The 12,544-nt window shown below is 40.9% G+C and overlaps 1 protein-coding gene across 3 annotated transcripts in view; it reads left to right on the forward strand.

Moving 5' to 3' along the window:
• The window catches only part of NR5A2 (nuclear receptor subfamily 5 group A member 2), a 121,951-nt gene that overhangs the window by 46,123 nt on the left and 63,284 nt on the right, over positions 1–12,544 (forward strand). For all 3 annotated transcript variants that reach the window (XM_047841551.1, XM_047841552.1, XM_047841550.1), the window contains exon 5: positions 12,275–12,394. In XM_047841551.1, coding sequence (XP_047697507.1) covers positions 12,275–12,394 — 120 coding nt within the window. The remainder of the gene's footprint in view (positions 1–12,274; positions 12,395–12,544) is intronic.

The following is a 12,544-nucleotide window of genomic DNA, read 5'->3' on the forward strand; positions in this document are numbered from 1 at the left end:
TGTTTTTAGATCTGGGCCCTTCGTTGGGCTCAGGAGTCCTGAACTCCACCATCCCAAGCTGCAGAGAGTTGTTGGAAAGGGCATAGGCAACCAGGAGTTATGTGATGATTTAGTTCACCTTTGGGTCTTCTGGAACTGGGGCTAGTCCAGCAAGGGGCTACCCATCCTTTTCAGTGATGACACACAGGAGCACCAAGAAGTTAGGTGCACCACTGTGCAGGGGTCCAGGGCCAAAAGATTTGAGAGGAGGTGGTCCCAAATGCTGTTCCAGTGGACACAGCTGGTGGCAGGTGGTTCCCATGGACTACTGGCGGAGTGCCACACATGTTCTGTTGTGACCAAATAGACACATCCTGACAAAGTTGTATGTGGGCTACTAGGAAAAAGGCCTCAGAATCAAATGAGGTTGTTATTTTGCCTGAATACCTTAAAAGAAAATATGAAGTGAGTGCAATCTTATTTCTCTAGGATTCTTCTCCTTCTTGATTCTAGTTGACCCAGAAAAATCTCATTCTTACCTAAATTGGGGCATAAAACAGATGCCCTTGGGATTAAGTAAATGCCCAGTCTTAGTTCATCTTCCATCCAAGTCACCTGCATAGTCTTTTCCCTCAAATAGGAGAGATCATCTCTCTACATTTGACATTCAAATAATTCCAAGGTTCTATCATTTGGTGTCTATGTTTTTACATTTCCAAAAGCCTTTAATTTTCAAATCACAAACTTCTTTACGTTTGAAATAAAGAAACTAAATTACTGTTACTTTCTTTCCCTGCAAGAAAGAAATTGAGACGGTATTATTAAAAAACTAAACTTCTGGAGGCGCCTGGGTGGCTCAGTCAGTTAAGTGTCCAACTCTCGATTTCAGCCCAGGTCATGATCTTACCGTTGTGAGATCAAGCCTCACGTTGGGCTCCGTGCTAAGCATGGAGCCTGCTGGGATTCTCTCTCTCCCTGTATCTCTGCCCCTCCACTGCTCGTGTTTATGGGTGCTCTCTAAATAAACAAACTTACAAAAAAATAAAAAATAAAAAATAAAAAAATAAACTTCCAGAGAAAAAATAAGATTATTCTTTATTCCTGTATGACAAAAGCATAGTGACAGGGCACTGGGCTAGGATTCAGAATACCTGTATTCCCATCCCATTTCTGGCACCTGAGTAACCTTATATAAATCACACCCCACCTGGCCTGAGTTTCCTCTTTTTTAAAATGAAGGAATTAAACTACAGGAGTTACTAGGTCCTTTCAGTGTTGATCAAGCAAATATTAACCAAGCACCTACTGTGCGCCCAGGACCAGGGTGTAGTTCGTAATATATCCATATGGGGATGCCCTCAATTCAGACAGCGTGAAGGGATGCCATTCATAGTGTCCCAGACGGGACATTAGATAGAAGCTATTAGTGTTAACATGCTGAGTTTGGAGCATGTATATTTCTGAATATACGCTATTGAGAGGTTTTTCACAAAGCAGAAATTGGCGGTTATCCTGTCCTTGGGGGCTGACCCTTTGACTCCTGGAGCTCTTTCCTCAAATGCCACCACTTTCTGTGAATCCATTTCTGAGTATCTCTAAAGGCTTGGATTGACCATGTACTTAGCTCTGTGACCTGAAGGGAGAATGTAAATTGTGTGAAGAGACTAGGTCATCCATGTGTCGCTGGGGAGCTGGGTAGAGGAATTCTCCCAGGAGCCTTCGTACCCAGTGAATTCCCATCACTGGATGGTCCTTAAGGACCTCTCCTTTGCCTCTGCCCTAATTTCAGTTGTATTTTTGGTGAGCGATATTTAGGCCACTTGGGTTCTTTCCTCCTTTCTTTGGCCAATTGCCTGATTGAAACGGCCAGCCAAGAAGGACCCAAGGACATTTTAGCTTCTGAAAACTCTTTTTCTGGTTTTGAAATGTAGTCTACAAAGGAAGAAGTTACATTAAGACCTCAGGGAGTCACAGAGCACACTCACCGGAATATCCTCAGCTTCTCCCTTTCTTCTCTACGCTGGTATCCCAAGGACTTCAAGAGCGTGCCCATTTCACAAGGTGTAGGGCAGCTAACATGCTCCTTAATTATGCCTCAATCATTGATGTCCAGATAATGGGCCTGCTACATACCTGGAATTCTGTGGCTGGTGGTATTATTGCCTTCAGGCAATAATGAAGAATACAGACATTCTGAAAATGATCACCATATTCACAAACGCTTTCTGGACATTCCAACCAAACTAAAAGAAAATATATTCATCCTTAAAGGGCTTTGTCTTCATTGCTTGAATAATATCTGCCTGGTTGGACATGTGAGGAACATTGCTTTAATTATACAGAGGAGATTTTTAAACTAGAGAACAGGAAACAGGTAGTGGTCATAAATGAAACAACACCCAGCAAGAGAAAGCACTGGAAAATATTTCACATTAATCTGCCTTAAAATATTTTTCTTTAATCGTTCATCAGCCTTTTCCATCACCTGAAATTTTTTCCTTTGTACTTCATTTCGCATCTCCAGTGCGTTGCCTGCTATTAATTATTTAGATTTAAGTTTCACTAGCATTATTAAGGTGCCTGTATGTGCCTGTTACTGAGCTAGGCACATTTACATTTATGTCATTTAAGTATAAGCTGTGAGAGTAGCTGAGGTTTGAAGAGTTTGAATTCTTTGCCCAAAGTTACATGTCAGGAGTGCCGAGATAGGAATCCATGTTTCCGAGCTGCAAAGCTCATATATTTCCTTTACAGTGTTTAATGGTCCTGAACTATGCTATTAATGAAGGGGCCTGAAATACATGCATACTCTCCATTTCTGGATGGTCCCAGTTTATCTTTGGAAAACAGACCATCAGAAATTTGTGCTGCAGGACCAAATTATCTTGTGCCCGCTTAACATTGTCATTGGCTTTAAAAGGAACACTCCCAGGGCACCTGGGTGGCTCAGATGGTTAAGCGCCCGACTTCACTCAGGTCATGATCTCACAGTTTGTGAGTTTGAGCCCCACATCGGACTCCGTGCTGACAGCTCAGAACCTGGAGCCTGCTTCAGATTCTTTGTCTCCCTCTCTCTCTGCTCCTCACCCGCTCACGCTCTGTCTTTCTCTCTCAAAAATAAATAAACATTAAAAAAAAATTTAGAAGGAACACTCCCTGTGAAGCTAAATATTGTGTGCACTTAAGGATGTTGTTTGAGCTTAGTTTACTGCATTATCCAGAGTCCTCCTCGGAAAACTCACAGAGAAATTTCTCACAGGTGTCCAGTACTAAGATAGGCTGTTTTGCAGGTCACCATATTTTATCTCATGCACACTGCAAATCATGTTAGTAATGGTGCTCTGGCTATAAGGAACCAAAACTGTGGCCCATTTCCAATAACTGAAACCACCCTTATGAAACTGATTTTAGGGACTGATCCTAGCCTTGGCTTCCACTTGTCATTGTACCTTTATTTTCCTTTTATCTTCACTTTCTCATTTATTCCATTATTCATCTTTTATTTTATGTACATATAAACTGCTTTAAATATTGTAAGGATATGGCATTTGATACATACATATAATAACTCAGTTATAGTAAATAAATATAGTAAGTTGAGTTATTACATATATAACTCAGTTATACACATAACTCAAACATACACACAGTATTATATATTCATTTTCAAGTCATTGATTCCATAGTTTAACACTGTGTATGCTGCCTTATACACTAATTACTTGGCATAGATATGTCTTATTTGTTCAATTCATTTATAAGTTCCTTGAGGATAACGTCTTACATTCATTCAAGTCTCAGTAAAACCCAGCTATATTTTGTTTGATTTATTGTTGATTAGGATATGTTCATAATCTGACAAGGTAAGTGACTCCTAGATTAACCATGCTGTCATACAGACCAGCCTTTTTAATACCAGTGGCAGCAATCTGGGGCTAGGCTGGCCGTGAAGTTCATTGCTACTCTAATTCCTGTCTTCTTTACTTTGCAAAAGTCCACAACCACATGGAAGAATCACCCCATCATGCTAACTGAATTGTCATGTCAAAGTAACTCTCAGAGAAAGTATCAACATAGCTAACTTTCTACGAGTGGCAGAAACTCTCTTTCCCCCATCTCTTTACATGCGTACATGCTTTGGCTTCAAAGCAGTGGAATGCAATGCATTTTATAAGCCACAAGGAAGAATAGTCTCTTTAGTGTTTTGTGTCCACCTTAATCAGATCACATAAATTATATGTGGATGTATATGTAGACTTAAACAGGAAAGACTACCAGCACCGTTGTGTGCACATTTTTATTTTACCCCCCCCCCCCCACCAAAATGATGAGCTTACTATTAGCTTATAAGTAATTGATCTTTCAACAAGAAGCTTTTTGAAATGTGGATAAGAGGAGGGGTAAAAGCTGGGAAAAATTTGTCCTTTGGTTTGACAAAATCTGAGACCATAGCTACTGTGCTATGTGAAAGAAATTGGCTGAATTCCGTTATGCTGTCTCTGATGATACACAATTCAAGTGGTATTTAACAGGTACATACACTGTGCAGTATTCTCTCCAAACCTCAAAGATGTCTCCCACTTATGTAATTATCTCACATTTATTTAAATGAAAAAAAAAAAAAACCTGACATTGATTATCTGGCATTAGCACATCTTTGAATAAAATAATCCTGCATGTGGGGCACCTGGGTGGCTCAGCTGATTAAGCATCTGACTCTTGATTTTGGCTCAGGTCATGATCTCACAGTTTGTGAGTTCGAGCCCCAAATGGGGCTCCATGCTGACAGTGTGGAGCCTGCTTGGGATTCTGTCCCTCTCTTCCCTCTCTCTCTGCTCATCTCACATGTGTGCTCTCTCTCAATAAATAAATAAACTTAAAAAAAAAAAGTCCTGCATGTGACATCCCTAGGAAATAAGGTATACCAGCCATATGAGTGTTCTGGATAAATGAAACTTCCCCTTGGATGCATTAGACTTTGAGAGAAATTTAATAATTTTTGATGGAAGACCTTTACCACAAATCACACCATTCCTTGCTATTGTACCCTGGGTGACAGGGTGGTTCCCTTTGGGGTTCCTTGGCCTGGGGCCTCTGACTGCCTTTGCTGAGTGACTCTGGATTGAGTGTTATAGAAGTAGAGGCTGGTCTGTTTTATTTCCTGTCTTCTCTCTGTGCTGACAGCTATCTTATTCATTTCCCAACCACACTCCACTCTTTAACTTGACACCCAATTATGTGGAGGGTGGGGCAGGACTGAGGTGGCCCCACTTCTCTGGAGATTAAGGCTATCAGCTGCATGAAAGCCACTTACTTCTCTTTACTCCCCTAGCTTCTGGCCACTCGAGGCCCCCCTAGGCTGAAGGATCAGCAGGCATGCTGGTCAGTAACTGTTCCCAGCATACACTGCTCAGGGAAGTCTGGTTTGGTAGACATCTCAGAATGGAAATCTAGGGAATTTGGAAGAGGTTCATGTCTAGAAGTTTGTGTTTATAAGTTTCTCCCTTTTTGAGAGAAATAATGCTGGTGACTCTGCATATGATGAATGAGAACAAAAGGAGAAGCAGGTAGACTTACAGAGATCCTGGATTCTGTGGGCTGTTGGGCCTCAATGGAAGGTGAAATGAGTGTGGATTGGAAGGGGTTGGTGGAATGGAGACAAAGGACAGATATCATAGTGAAACCCCTCTACCTCCTGCTTCCGTGACCTGAGAAGTTACATCAAGGGGGGTGAGGGGGAGGAATCCTTTGTTGTTCCACTCAAGAAACATAGAATAGGGCCAGAGTAGTACAGTGTGCTGGCCAAGCATTGACAGGTCTGTCTTTGTGTTATGAACCAGGAGAAACCCAGTTAGACAGTATACTGGAGCCACTTCAGTAATCTCAGGGCAGAGAAGAACTTCTGGCCATAAATCTATGGGGCATTGTAACAATTGACAGGGGAGTTTTACTGGCTGTTATTTCTCTTGTACAGTATTGTTTTTAGTGCTTGTTTAATCATTGTTAATGTGAAATCATTTTTTTTCTTGGACTTTGTAGCAGTTTATTACAGAGGCAGATAATCAGCAGTGTTCTTTATAAAAACAGTAAAAGATTAAAGCAACTTGTGTGCCTGCCTTGCCCAGAGCACGTTCCCGTTAAGATTTGTGAAGTTGATTTTGATTTGTTTTGAATTTTCTGTCCTTGCTTTTGAATATGCCTTTATAAATGTCACTATTGTCACAAAAGGAAGTATAAAAAAATGGAGGTTCATTTTGAGGGTTTTTTTTTTCCCTTTATGCCAGGAAGAAAAAAAAAATGAAATAATAGCTGGATTTATTTGTCATGATTGTGAAGAATCTTCACATTGTTTTTAAATACTTTATTCTAAGAATTATTCTAACAGGAGTTACTGAGAGAAAAAGAAAAAAAGAAAGTTCATTAAGTGATTCTACAACATTAAGTCCTGTATTTAAGTGGCCTCTTTTCAGAAGCTTCCCTGACCCCCTGGGATGCAAAGCAGGGTAAAGACTTCCTCAGCTTTCCTCTGCATGTGTGATTAGAATAGCAGATTTACACTTCTGTCTCCTCTCCCTGGACTGTGAGTCTCTTGAAGGCAGGGATCGTGTCTGATGCATTCACCTCGGCCAAGTTTGTAACCGCGGCCCAGAACACCAGACCTAATGATCAGAAATAGACGGGTCCACGTCCACTTTTCAATTACCAATCCACGTCAGTAGAATGTGCTCCTAAAAATATCCTTCTTAAAATTTAACCACAGTGATTCATGATGTCAATTTCCAAATCCCCCTGCCAGAGGAAAAGTGAAATCAGTTTCGTTGCCAGACTGTTAAAAGATAAAGGGGAGGGGGCAACAGAAAGGTTTTGATAAATTAAATGAGGGCTTGAGAAAGTTCTACACATTTTTCTTTCTCTAATTGTTTGCCCAAATTCACTGTTCTTATGAGAAAGCATGAGTTTCTAATGATTAACATTCTGGGTTGTGGGAGGTGTGCTTCATTAACAATATGTGGATTGTGTTCTTTTACACACTCACCTGTAATGTCAATATAAATAGTTTCTGTGATGAGTAACTAGGTTTCTGAGAGAAGTGTTTCCTTTTATTGCAGCTGATAACACAGCATTGTATGAGGCTGGTATGGCTAACTAGTGAGAGGTTTTGATATATAATGGAAATTATACTCCATTGGTTCCCCTTCTAGGCTCCCCAGATGCCACCCTAAATATTTATTGACAGCATTGATACGTGGAGAATTTACTCAAAGTAGTGGCTTATTTTTCTCCTCTTCCCCCTCCCGTCCCGTGTCACTATAACTCTGCTTTCTAAAGGAAAAATATCTTCAAAATTGCCAGCTTTTCTTATCTAGAGATAGAGAGCAAGTGGGTCATCAAATTTACCCTGCCCTTTTATTCATAGAGCTGCATAAAACCTGTGCCACCCAGAGCACTGTGAAGCTGCATACTCACCACTTTCAAGATAACATGAAATATTGCATAATCAATTATGGAAAATAATGAAATGGAATGTTGGCATGGAAAACCCCCTCAGAGAGTGTTAAAACAAGGAATCAATTGCTCAGGAAGAGTGTTAAAATTACAATCAGTCAAGAAGTCTTTATGAAGGGGCAGCCGAGGGTCCAGACCTGCCAGCACACGTGGGAAGGGTTGGATATAAGTTACTCGTGTGTTCATTGCTGGGGAAAGACTATTATTTATTCCACAAACACTGAAGGAGTTGCTTGCTTATCTTGTGGGCTAGGTACCAGAGATTCACAGGTGAATAGCAGAAACTTGCAGAAGGGAAGGTTTTCCCTCTTAACAACCATTTATGAAGTACATTTTTTTTTTGCCGGGTGCTGTGGTAGGCACTGTAGGATCTGTGGCCTGACGTTCCACCTCGTCCTCACGGAGGGCAGACACACACACGTGAACAAGCAATTACAGTACTTTGTGAAAACAGGGGCATTACAACAGAGATCCTATCTTAGACACGAAGGAAAAAATGATGACATGAGTAGTACAAAATATAAAACCAAAAATCAAGTGCTCATGTTGAGAAACAGACATGTTCACCTATTCTTGCAATTTCTGAAGAAGCTGAGGAACCAGGAAATATGCAGATTTTAAAAGCCTACCTATTTTCTTACTGCCTCTGGACGTAGGCAGCTGCGGGCAGAAATGGGGATGAAGAGATATCCAGCCCTTTAGTAAGAAACTTACAGAGGATTGGGCATCTGGGTGACTCAGCCAGTTCAGCGACCGACTTCAGCTTCAGTCATGATCTCACGGTTTGTGAGTCTGAACCCCACATCAGGCTCTATGCTGTTAGCACAGAGCCTGGAGCTGGCTTTGGATTCTGTGTCTCCCTCTCTGTCCCTCTGGCCCTCCCCCATGTGCTTGTCCTTTGTCACAAAAAATAAATAAATAAATAAATAAACATTAAAAAAAAACTTAACAGAGGATACAGGAAAGCAGAACTTTGGTATCTTCCTTGGCAATTGGCTGGCACTCTTCTCTCTCTCCCTCTCTCTGTCCTTTTCTTTCTCCCTCTCTCTCTCTCTCTCTCTCTCTCTCTCTCACTCTCTCACATACACACACACATACACACACACACAGGCATAAAGTCTGAAAATGGTACACCCCATTCTTTTTCCGAACACGGGACAAAAATATATCATTGTTTGGAAGTGTGTCTTCAACATCCCCAGAGAAAAGAAGGCCAGAAGTCTGATTCTGTTTTACAACTGGAACATGGTTTGATGCTGGAAAACTATTACGGCAGTATTTGTGTCATGTTCTATATGAAAATAAGGGACCATAAAATGCAAATGAAGAGGAAGAACCCCTTAATGAGATGGCTTCCAAAACTATGCTGCTTTTAATTTTCACTCACCTTTTCTCCTTTTCTGTGTGGCCCGCAGATAATCTCCTGGCTCTTTCATTTTTCTAAAATGGGAATAACAAATACACTTTGACGTGTCTGTATTCCCCCACCCATGCTGAAATTATTTGCAACATGAACACGTATAATAATTGTTTCTGGGGAGACAATCTCAGGGTGGAGTATTTTAGGTTTCCCTGAAAAGAGTGCTAAATAAATAACTAAAGCTTCAGACACACACAGACACCCACACAACAAAACAAAGAAACATACAGGGGAGCCAAATTGCCCTCACAGACTGATAAATTCGAAATAAGATGCTGATCTTGTTTTTGCTGGAATGAGACTATAATAAGACCCAGTAGAGCAAAGTAAGATTTGTTTTGAAATCACCCCAAGCATATGAGAGAATTCTGGGACTCTGCCCTGGATGCTACAACATGCATGTTGCTGGTACATTTGGCCCCAGCTCCTTGTGACAACAGTTTGTGGAGAACATGTAGGTGGATCTAATTAACTGCTGCCCAAAGCCTGACCTGTTATACCACATGTCACTCCGGGGATTTTCCTGGAGAGAAGAACATGACCTCCTATGGCCACTAAACCCCTAAGTAGTAGCTGAGTGAGCATCGTCCCCCACGAGAGTCATTTTCACAAGGTAGAGACCACATTAGTTCACCGTTCTATCCCCGGTCTGGCACTCATACCCACCACATAATCATCTCTTAAAAACATCTTATTTGCTAATTGAATGAAATTCTTCTTGTCAGAACAGACTAACTGGTTCAAAGTATGTTTTTTTTTTTTTTTTTAAGTTTATTTTGAGAGAGAGAGAGTGAGCAGGGGAGGGGCAGAAGGAAAGGGAGAGAGAGAGAATGCCAGGCAGGCTCCTTACTGTCAACGCAGAGCTGAATGCTGGGCTCAAACTCATGAACCTTGGGGTCATGACCTGAGCCAAAATCAAGCATTGGACGCTTAACCGACTGAGTCACCTAGGAGTCCCTGGTTCAAAGTATTTCTGATGGAGGTGTTTTGAGAGCATTTTCCTGATCACAGAGCCTGATTGTAGTTTTGTGTAGTTTCAATTTCTACTACCACTTTCTCCTCCACAGAATCAATGTGGTCTACCAAGCAGGAGCCCTCTGTTATTTCTTCATTTGTGTATTATTTTACGTTTTATGAAGGGAATTTCCCACCCACAGTCTTAATTCATCCTCACAAAAACTCTCTCATATTTAAAAAAAAATTTTTTTTTTAACGTTTATTTTATTTTTGAGACAGAGAGAGACAGAGCATGAACGGGGGAGGGTCAGAGAGAGAGGGAGACACAGAATCTGAAGCAGGCTCCAGGCTCTGAGCTGTCAGCACAGAGCCCGACGCGGGGCTCGAACTCACGGACCACAAGATCATGACCTGAGCCGAAGTCGGCCGCTCAACCGACTGAGCCACCCAGGCGCCCCCATCTCATATTTTTAAGTGAAGAAATAAGTCCAAAAGAATTAAGTGACTTGACCAAGTTCTTATAGCTGGGAAGTATAGAACTATGCCTTGAATCCTTCTTTGTACTATGAGTTCAGTGCTCTCTTGAACATATTCACAATGTCCTAGACTCATGGAAATAAAGTTAGTCACAAACTCACTACTAATGAATGTATGAGTGGAAATTTCCCAAGAATCAACAAGCTATCCAGAGTTCCATTGAATGGCCACTCGAAAATGAGTTTGTTAACGGGGTGCCTGGGTGGCTTAGTTGGTTAAGCATCTGACTTTGGCTTAGGTCATGATCTCACAGTTCATGAGTTCGAGCCCTGCGTGGGGTCTCTGCTGACAGCTCAGAGCCTGGAGCCTGTTTCAGAATCTGTGACTCCCTTTCTCTCTGACACTCCCCCACTCACACTCTGTCTCTCAAAAAATAAATGCTAAAATAAAAAATTTTTAAATGAATTTGTTAAAAGTAAGTCAAATTAATTTCACTTAGAAAATGTTAGCACTGGGGCACCTAGGAAGTTCAGTCTGACTTTTGATTTCAGCTCAGATCACGATCCCAGGATTGTGGGATCAAGCCCTGAGTCAGGCTCTGTACTGAGCATGGATCCTGCCTGGGTTTCTCTCTCTCTCTCTCTCTCTCTCTCTCTCTCTCTTTCTTTTTCTCTCTCCCCTGCTCACACACTCTCTCTCTCTAAAATAAAATAAAAATTTTTTAAAAAATTAAAAAAAAATTTTTAGCACCTCCTGATGTAATTTGGAGACAACCTAGAACTTGAGAGAGAGAAAATTTTTTAGGCATACCACTTAACCTCTCTGAGACCCTATTTTTAAATTGAATAGAATAAATTGAATAGAATGATACCAGTTTGGCTAACTTCAAAGGCATGTTCTGTCAGTCAAGTCTAAACCAATGCACAAAAAACGCTAAAAACTATGAAACAACACCTCAATGTCAGATGTTATTTTTATAAATACACAGTGTATGTCTAGATGTGGCCACCACATTTGGAAAAACCAGGGTCTTTGGCTGGTATATGTTACGAAATGAAGAACAAACTATTACAAGTAGCCATATGACTGGGTGAATATGCTCGTCACATTTAGACCGTGGATATGTGAGCTGTACATGAAATAGGTATGGGTTTGTCATTGAAGAATCCAGTTTCCTGGAGGACAAGATGAAATAAGAATAAAATGCCCACTGGGACACAGCACATTTCGTTTTCTTCATGGAGTCCTCTGAGGGAGGTAATGTTCTTGGTTCATTTTTCAGTTCTGGAAACTGAAGTTTAGAGAGTTTGTGGGAAAATCATCCAAATCGTAAAGCAAATGCAGGGTAGCATCAAGACTATGGCTGGTGATTGTTTGGTTCAAAGTCTAGCAAGGTTAGGACTTCTGATCAACACTGATGACAAAGTATGGCAGTGTTCCTCTGTCTCCAAAAGTCATTTGTGCTGGCATGCTAGTTGTCTCTTATATAAATCTTCTCAGTTTGTCAGCTTGCAAATATCTATATACTATTTCAGCTTTGGGTCAATGTATTAAACTCTAGATACATAAGCACAGGCTATTTGGGGTCATTCCAGTGGGGTCTACTGAGGACAGAGTGAGGCGCCTGTACCTCCCATAAGCAAACTCTAATAGCTCTGTTAACGTTGGACAGACCGTTCTAATGGAGGACCTTTTCCTAGCAGCTCATTGATTATAAATACTACTCTTAAGTATTCATACGTGGCTTAAAACGTATTTGTCCAAATGAAAATAATGATTTTCGGGAGCAGTGATGTAAACCCCAAGCATCTATGCTGTGGCAACCGTCGGCAGAGAGTTCTTGGCTTATAGCGAGTTCTCTTATGCAGAAAATTATGCAAAGACAAAAAATGTGGTGAATAACAGTGCCATTTTTTTTTTCTATTTCTTTTATAGGTTGATGACCAAATGAAACTGCTTCAGAATTGCTGGAGTGAGCTCTTAATTCTCGACCACATTTACCGACAAGTGGTACACGGAAAGGAAGGATCAATCTTCCTGGTTACTGGGCAACAAGTGAGTATAGAGAATCAAAAAAAAAAAAAAAGAAAAAAAAAAGAAAAAAAGTCTTTTTATTAAGCATGTTCAGAATGGCAGGAATTTAACTAGGTCAGAAGCACTCTGGTGCTTTGAAAGGGAGAGATTGGCTGTACATAATTTAGAAAA

This window comes from Prionailurus viverrinus, chromosome F1, assembly GCF_022837055.1.
Source record: "Prionailurus viverrinus isolate Anna chromosome F1, UM_Priviv_1.0, whole genome shotgun sequence".
Classification (NCBI taxonomy): Eukaryota; Metazoa; Chordata; class Mammalia; order Carnivora; family Felidae; genus Prionailurus; species Prionailurus viverrinus.